The sequence below is a fragment of the Anolis carolinensis genome, chromosome 2 (genome assembly GCF_035594765.1).
Source record: "Anolis carolinensis isolate JA03-04 chromosome 2, rAnoCar3.1.pri, whole genome shotgun sequence".
In the NCBI taxonomy this organism is placed as follows: Eukaryota; Metazoa; Chordata; class Lepidosauria; order Squamata; family Dactyloidae; genus Anolis; species Anolis carolinensis.
Window position 1 is genome coordinate 146,379,690 of NC_085842.1, and position 9,140 is coordinate 146,388,829.

General features: G+C 42.7%; 1 protein-coding gene across 1 annotated transcript in view; it reads right to left on the reverse strand.

Moving 5' to 3' along the window:
• The window catches only part of tecr (trans-2,3-enoyl-CoA reductase), a 42,826-nt gene extending 37,814 nt beyond the window's left edge, over positions 1 to 5,012 (reverse strand). Inside the window, exon 1 of the mRNA XM_003217138.4 lies at positions 4,882 to 5,012. Within this exon, the coding sequence (XP_003217186.2) occupies positions 4,882 to 4,896 (15 nt within the window). The 5' untranslated portion in view covers positions 4,897 to 5,012. The remainder of the gene's footprint in view (positions 1 to 4,881) is intronic.
• Positions 5,013 to 9,140: the final 4,128 nt, after the last annotated feature.

The following is a 9,140-nucleotide window of genomic DNA, read 5'->3' on the forward strand; positions in this document are numbered from 1 at the left end:
GCCATTTTCCTAGCAATTGGCCATTGTCCAGCCAATGGATAGGTCCAGGCTGATCTTTCACTCACTCTGATGTTTTTCACGGCTGACAGAAGGCGCAGTCTCCCAGTATCTGTAGGTCCCACAGTGGACAGAGACACAAAGGCCAGATCATGCTTTTCTTCTGTTCAGCAGGTCTGAGATAATATTCCAAATTAGATCCCTCTTCTCCATTTCTAAACTGCATTTTATTTCTTAAACCAGATAACCTTTGGAGTTCATGATGCACCTATGCTTTTGTTGTTTGTTTGCTGGGTGCCTTCAAATCATTTCTGACTTATGGCAGCCATAGGCATACTCATCATGGGGCTTCCTTGGCAAGATTTGTTGAGAAGATGTTTGGCATTGTCTTCATCAGAGGCTAAGAAAAAGTGATGTGCTCACCAAGTACATTTCCATGGCTGAGAAAGAATTCAAATCCTGGTCTCCAGAGTCCTAATCCAACACTTAAACCAGTAAAACCACACTGACTCTTTGTATCTATCCACCTGTTGTGTTTTATATATTTTGGAGACCCTCTCCCAACCATTTCCTCTCTATTGTATATTGGGAAGGGAAGGGTAAATCAACCAACTAATTCCAAGAATTTTAAACAGGTATGTATGGTTGTGAAAATTTCAAAGTGAAGAAATCTTACAGAAAGATAATCAACATATCTTTGAGTGCCAAAAAAGATAAATAAATGGGTCAAGAGCAAATAAAAGTTTGAACTCTCTCTAGAAGCCAAAATGGCTAAATCAGACTGCCAGACTTCAGACTTACTAGAAAAGACAACAACGGCCAGCAAAGTGGAAGGCAACAGAAAAACAGGAAGACTGCATTACAGATGGACTGGTTTATTCTAGACTAGAAAATGACAAACCTGATTTAGGAAGACCTGAATAAATCTGGGTAGGAGTGTACAATATGTCCATAGTACTATACGTAATGAGTATCAGAAAAATGTAATCAACATGACAGATAACTGCTGCATATTCCCTTTAATAAGGTGGCATGCTTCCAGCAACATTTCTTTCTCCTTTGATGTCTTTTATTCATAAGGCTGCTGGGATTTGAAGTCAATGATGCAAACAGCAGCCTACACATACCTGTTCTATAAGCCACCTGACCCCATATCTATCTATATCTATGACCTTTATTGACACAGATAATGAGTTTTTTCCCCTCATTACAAGGTTATTACTAAAAGTATCATTACAACAGTAACTTTGCTTCCTCTGCAGATATGAACTGCTACAATTCACTTACACTGACGTAAAAATAAAGAGAACACGTTGAAACAGCTAATGGTATGTGAGCTACATTTGCTTATCGCCAGAGCTACTGAGAACATAGCCAAGTTCACTGCAATTGTTGGAGACTTCCCTGCATATAAAATCCTTTTTCATTCTCTGAATTCCATTTTAAAAGTATTTTTATAAAAAATAAATATACCTTGCATATCCCTAATCCAAAATGCTTGGGACCAGAGTTGTTTGGGATTTTGGATTCTGAAAGGTCTGTATTTGGATATATGTAATGGAGATGGAACCCAAGTCTAAATAAAAAATTCATTTATGTGGCATAAAGGAAATTTTAATATGTTTTGTGCATGAAACAAACGTTGAATACTTTGAACCATAAGAAAGCAAAGGTACCACTATCTCAATTGCCCATTTAGACAATTTTGGAGTATTTTAGATTTTGGAATACAGATATACTGGCAGCAAATGTTAGTTGTAGTTTGAAACAACTGGCAAGCACCATGATAGGGAAGGCTGATCTAGACAAATTTTCAATATGGATAAAGAGATGCAAATTGAATAGGCAAAAAGAGACTAGTTTATTAAAGGCTGAACTTGCATTTGCATCAGGAACAATAAGCGAATACATCAGAAAGTGTTTTAACTCATCTGCCTGCCTGATGTTACTAAAGGTATTTGTACTGCTCTATAGAAATAGAAGATGCAGTCCATTTGTTAGTCATCTTCCAAAATTGCAATTTTTCTAGGGAATGTGTAGCATTTCACATCATGATGCTGCAGACTGATATTAAACCTCTGCTGCTCAGTATTCAGATAAGGTAATTTCACTGCACAGAATATCTGAAAACCTGCTGAGCTGGTTGGGCAGGCAGAACATACAGCCAATCTTAGTCGTATTGCACTGCTGGCCATATATCTATTTACAGAACAGGTGCAAAGGCCCCTCTGACCTCATGGCTGAAGGGACAGACTTAGCTCCTCAGGTCTCCAGTACGCAGCAGAAGAAGGGGATACTCGCCTGGCAAATTTCACTCAGTGGCATTTTGCCTTTAAGATAACAAAGAAAATAATTGCCATTTATTAATGTAACATTTTGGGTTTTTTTAATGCTCATAGTGTAGGAATCACTATGATGATTGTGATCTCAGAATAATAAGATAGTGGGATAAAAAAAATAGAAATGCTATACTTTGAACTTATTGCGACAAAATCTGAATCTCCCACAATTCCTAACAACCTGGTAGGTTGTTAGCAATTGTGGGAGTTGAAGTCCAAAACACCTGGAGGACTGAAGTTTGCCCATGCCTGGTTTAAAGGGATCCATGTCATCAGCTCATGCTAAAGGTTTGGCTACAGTTAAGATTTTTAATCTTTTAAGGGGCTTCAATGTGTTGAATTGTATGTTTCTACTCTATTATTTAGTTGTCTTACATTCTGATTTTTTAACCTGTCAAGATTGCATAATACTATATATGGTGGAATATAAATATTTTAATACAGGCAAACAAATTTCAGATTTTTTGCACTATATCTCTGTAAACTCTTGCTATTGCTTAATGGTGAAAGTTATAGTTCAAAAATCCCCTGAAAATAAGACCTAACACATCTTTGGGAGCAAAAATTAATATAAGAAACTGTCTTATTTTCGAGGAAACAGGGTATTAAGGGTACATCTTCTACACTGTGGAATAAATGAAGTTTTAGCACACTTTAACTTAATGCTATGGAATCCCGGGAGTTGTAGTTTTACAATGTATTTAGCCTTCTCTGCCAAAGCGTGATGATGCCTCACCACAAATCCCCTGATTCTGTATAATTAAACCAGGGAGCTAATTCGACAGGCTATATCATACTGCATTGATTATATAGTGTAGATACACCCTAAGGTAGCCTATTTAGGAATTAAGGCTGCTGCATTTTTATTAGCTGCAGCTTTTGAGAAAGTTGTAAGTGTGGCCACACAACAAAAGGGAAATCAAAGCTGCACACCATACACATTCCATGCTTCTTTTCTATCAATGGTTATTAGATGGTTGTAACAGAAAACAGAGAGGTCTGTTGCAGAGCCTACAAAATATCAATCTTTTAAGAACACGAGTAAATAGCAAGTCTCCTATTCTTGACAACCTCATGGCCATAGCCATCCCATTTGTGTTACTAGTAAGAATGAACTCTTCCACATTCATTTTTCACTTAGGAAACCCAGCCACCTGTCCCATGCTCATACTTTCAGCACTTGCTACTCTGTATGCATAATCCTATGTTCATTTCAATCTGCCTCATCTGAGAAAGTCTGTACAGAGGTGAATGTGTGTTGCACCATTTTGGATCTTTTAACTGACATGCAAACCAGAAAATTAACACAAGAAAAAAGATTGCTCAATGAGAGTGATAAGATCTGAAGTGACACCAGCTCTATTAAGCAATCAAAGGTACATGAACAAAAGAACAGCAATAACACATGTTCTGGCAATAGCAAGAGAAACCGGGGGGGGGGGGGGGGGGCGGGGAGAGAGAGAGAGACAGAAAGCATTTTTATTTGAAAATATATCCATGTACACAAATTCTTGGATGCTCATGTCAACAAAAAGCATGCAGTACTATAATTTCAATAATGGATACGATTTATAAAAAGGGCTACTGAATGTTAAAACTCTTCTTCTGCTTCTTATTGCATGGTACTTGAGAAATATCAGAATTTAACTACAGAACAATTGTCAGACAACAGAGTACACCTACACTGAAGAATCAGTACAGTATGAGACCACTTTAACTGCCATGGCTCAATTCCATGGAATCCTGCCCTTTATGGTTTGACAAGGCCTTTACTCTTTCTGCTGATGCCTCACCAAACTACTACTCCCAGGATTCGTTAGCAATCAGCCATGACAGTTAAAGTGATGCCAAACTGCAATCATCCTAAAATGCAGATTTAACCAGTTACCCAAACCAGCACTACCTAAAGCAGTGGTTCTCAACCTGTGGGTCCCCAGGTGTTTTGGTCTACAACTCCCAGAAATCTCAGGCAGTTTACCTGCTGTTAGGATTTCTGAGAGTTGAAGGCCAAAACATCTGGGGACCCACAGGTTGAGAAAAGGCTTAGAACATTCCTGGGATTACTGGACTGTAATTCTTGGTTGAGGCCTAAGTATAGTGAAGGAACTATCTCACATCTGATGTTGGCTTGGATAGTACTTGGATGGGAGACTATCAAGGAATACCAAGTGCTGTAAGCTGTATTTCAGAGGAAGGAACTAGCAAAACCATCTCTTGAGTGTTACTTGAAGTTGCCATAGGTCAAAAGGCAACTTGAAGGGACCTCATCCTAGAAACCTTCGCCTCCCACTTCAGGCCCCCGGCGCATGCTCACAAACACACACACACGCCCCATTCTGTCCCGAGCACAACCCTCGCGCGCATGCGCCCCCCACACGAGCCACACTCCCACGCATGCGCTGCCCCTCCACCTCCAGTAACTCCTGTGAGGGCTCGAAGAATGGGGCGGCTCGCGCCACAAGAAAGCACAGGTGTCCGCGCGACCCCCGTTAGCCTCCCGCTGTTCCAGGAATCCGGGCATCCCCGCCCCTTCCCGCTTCCTCACCTCATAGTACTTCATGGCTCCGCACTCCTCGCCGCCTACCACTTGCACAGCCAAGCACTTTTCCTCCTCACGTGACACCCAACCTCTTTGAAAGTGGGCGCGGCCCTTGGGACACGACGGCCAATCGCAATGAGGCAGTTCTTAAGGGATAGCCAATCAGAGGAGTAGGACCGCCCCGTGACCCTACATGCCCGCCCCAAGCGTCCCTATGGAAACCTCCGCCGCCTGACAGCACCCGATCCAATCAACAGGCAAAGGCCTTGGAGTAGCAGGCTGGTGAACGAATCATAACGTCTGAGGGGAGAGCCAAACACTATATTTTTACATAACCGTGAAGAGTGTGAAAGAGCTTTTGTGCGTGCTAATTTCTCCGGATTAAACGCAGTTGAACTCCGGGTGCGTATACACTGTCGAATCAATACAGTTTGATACCACTTTCATAGAATCGTAAAGCTGGAAGAGACCTCACGGGCCATCCAGTCCTATCCCCTGCAAGAAGCAGGAAAATCACATTCAAAGCACCCCCGACAGATGGCCATCCAGCCTTTGCTTAAAAGACCTCCAAAGAAGGAGCCTCCACCACAGCCCGGGGGGAGAGAGTTCCACAGCCGAACAGCCCTCACAGTGAGGAAGTTCTTCCTGATGTTCAGGTGGAATCTCCTTTCCTGTAGTTTGAAGCCGTCGTTCCATGTCCTAGTCTGCAGGGCAGCAGAAAACAAGCTTGCTCCCTCCTCCCTATTACTTCCCCTCACATATTTATACATGGCTATCATGTCTCCTCTCAGCCTTCTCTTCTGCCGGCTAAACATGCCCAGCTCTAAGCCGCTCCACATACGGTTTGTTCTCCAGAGCCTTAAACATTTCAGTCGCCCTCCTCTGGACGCTTTCCAGCTTGTCAACATCTCCCTTCAACTGTGGTGCCCAGAATTGGACCCAGTGTGATTCCAGGTGTGGTCTGACCAAGACAGAATAGAGGGGTAGCATGACTTCCCTGGATCTAGACACTATACTCCTATTTATGCAGCCCAAAATCCCATTGGCTTTTTTTGCCGCCGCATCGCATTGTTAGCTCATGTTTAACTTGTTGTCCACAAGGACTCCAAGGTCTTTTTCACACATATTGCTGTCGAGCCAGGCATCGTCCCCCATTCTGTATCTTTGCATTTCATTTTTTCTGACGAAGTGGAGTATCTTGCATTTGTCTCTGTTGAACTTCATATTGTTAGTTTCGGCCCAGCTCTCTAATCTGTCAAGATCGTTTTGAATTCTGCTCCTGTCTTCTGGAGTGTTAGCTATCCCTCCCAGTTTGGTGTCATCTGCAAACTTGATGATCTTGCCTTCTAACCTTCGTCTAAGTCGTTAATAAAGATGTTGAACAGAACCGGGCCCAGGACAGAACCCTGTGGCACTCCACTCGTCACTTCTTTCCAAGATGAAGATGATGCATTGGTGAGCACCCTTTGGGTTCGTTTGCTTAGCCAATTACAGATCCACCTAACTGTAGTATTGTCTAACCCACATTTTACTCGTTTGTTTGCCAGAAGGCCTTGGGGGACTTTGTCGAAGGCCTTACTGAAATCCAGATACGCTACATCCATGGCGTTCCCTGTATCGACCCAAGCCGTAACTCTATCAAAAAAAGAGATCAAATTAGTCTGACATGACTTGTTTTTGGTAAATCCGTCTTGACTATTAGCAATTACCACATTTGTTTCTAAGTGTTTGCAGACCACTTCCTTAACGATCTTTTCCAGAATCTTGCCTGGTATCAACGTGAGGCTAACCGGACAGTAATTGTTTGGGTTGTCCTTTTTTCCCTTCTTAAAGATAGGGACCGCATTCACCCTCTTCCAATCTGCTGGGATTTCTCCCATTCTCCAAGAATTATTGCTAGTGGTTATGAAATAACTTCCGCTAGTTCCTTCTATACTCTTGCGTGTAGTTGATCCAGCCCTGGGGATCTGAATTCATTTAGAGCAGCCAAGTGTTCCCCGACAACTTGTTTTCCTATTTGGGGTTGGATTTCCCCCAATCCTTGATCCACTCCATGCTGGTGAGGTTGAGGCTGGCTTTCTTTTTGTGAGAAGACTGAGGCAAAGAAGGCCTAAAGTAGTTCTGCCTTTTCCCTATCCCCTGTCTGAATTTCCCCATCTTCTCCTCGCAGAGGCCCTGTCACCTCCTTGTTCTTCCTTTTCCTATTGACGTACGCAAAGAAGCCCATACCTCACAACCTCTGAGGATGTCTGCCATAGATGTGGGCGAAACATCAGGAGAGAATACTTCTGGAACATGGCCACACAGCCCGAAAGACATACAAAAACCCAGCCCTTTTTATTGTTTTTAATGTCTGGCAAGCTTGAGCTCATTTTGAGCTTTAGCCTTGTGAACCTTTTCTCTACAGGAAATGGCTATTCATTTGAATTCTTTTTTGGTGATTTCTCCCTTTTTCCACTTCTTGTGCATGTCTTTTTTGAGTCTTAGACCATTTAGAAGTTTAATTGCCATGGCTCAATGTTGTGGAACCTTGAGAGGTCTAGTTTGGAGAGGCGAGAAGAAGGTTTAAGTTCCTGTAGAACCTAAACTCCCATGATTCTATAGCATTATGACAGTTAAAGTGGTATCCGACCACATTAATTCGACAGTGTAGATGCACCCTCAAGATCTGGATGAATCACAATAATTTTATTCTAAGACAATAATTTTCAAACTCAAGTGTTCCCAGGGTTTTGAACTTCAACTACAGACTCAAATCAGGGTACATCTGCACTAGAATTAAAGCAGTTTGATACCAGTATAACATCCATGGCTCAGTTCTATGCAATCACATTAAGCAACTCAGTCAAGCAAAAGATACATCTTTGTTTGGGAGCAAGAACTATTAAAATTTATTTTAACCAGGTGCTATCAGTTCTCTTTAACAGTTTCTTTCGTCTGTACATAGAATCATAGAAGAGATCTCGTGGGCCATCCAGTCCAACCCCTTCCTAAAAAGCAGGGCCAAATGGAACAGAAATCAAAATAATCTGGCCATATCAATGAGGCTACATGACTCATTAGAATAGAATTATCATAATAATCCAATCAGAAAAAACTTGCCCTCTGTTTAAAAATGTAATAATTGATGCAAGAAGAGGAAGGGATTAAGTACAGTAGATTGCCAAAAGGACAAATAAATGGGCTCTATTAGAAATCAAGTCCAAACTTCATATTAGAGAACAAGACTAAGGTGAGGTAATACTTTGGGCATGATGTAAGAAACACGTGGGAAAATAATGCTGGGGAAAGTGGAAGGCTGTAGGAAAAAAAGATCACATTACAGGTTAATAGACTCAATCAATGTTATGATTGAGCCTCATGGCTCTGTTTCTGACAGACGTGGGCGTAAGACTCCTCGAGAGTCAGATACTCTCGAGGAGCGAGAGAGAAAAAGACTGCGAGACATATTTGCAGCACCATCTGACGAAGAATCTTTCGAAGGGTTTACGGAAAGAATGGAGGAGGGGCTGGTTAGCTCAGAGGAGGATGAGATGGATTGGACTCGGGTAAGGGAGGAATTGGGTGCCACTGGCCATGATGGGACAGAAGATGAATGGGGACCTTCAGGATTAGACCCATGGCTTAGCTGGAGGGATGGGACGGGATCCACAGCTGGAGATGCTGTTGGGCGTAGTCAGAGGTGTTCCAGCTCTGACGAGGAAAGTGATGAGGAAACGCCCGGGTTAAGGAGGACAGCTGACAGTGATGAGGATTTGTAACTGGCATAAAATGGGGCTTGGGAGCAATTGCAAATTGCGTCGGGCAAGGTAATCTGGGCAAACGCTTGGGATTCGTGTGTGTGTGTGGGACGCTTCCCTGAAGACTTGTGTGCTTTCCTGTGCTGAGACGTAAGTTGATTGGAATCCAGGGTCAGACGGCGGGAGGGATTGTGTGGGCATTTGTTTGTGCAAACCTGTGCTTACTCTTATTAGCTTGACCTTCCGTCGTCTTCTTGACGGACGCCATCTCCTGCTTTGAGAACTCGGACTGAACTGACCACGGCTTGTCTTCCCCCCTTCTTGGACTTGGAAAAACTACAAACGTCTGCTTCTGGCTTTGATCTACGGAACGGAACTGGTCTACTCTACTGCTAAAATCCCTGGCTGATTTGTTCGTGTTGGAATCCTGTCTGCTGTGTGTGTGGGAGCGACGCAAGTTACTCTAAACACAGTGTTGGCAGCAGAGAGGAATCTGCTGCCAATTAGTTGCATTCTTTGTATCTT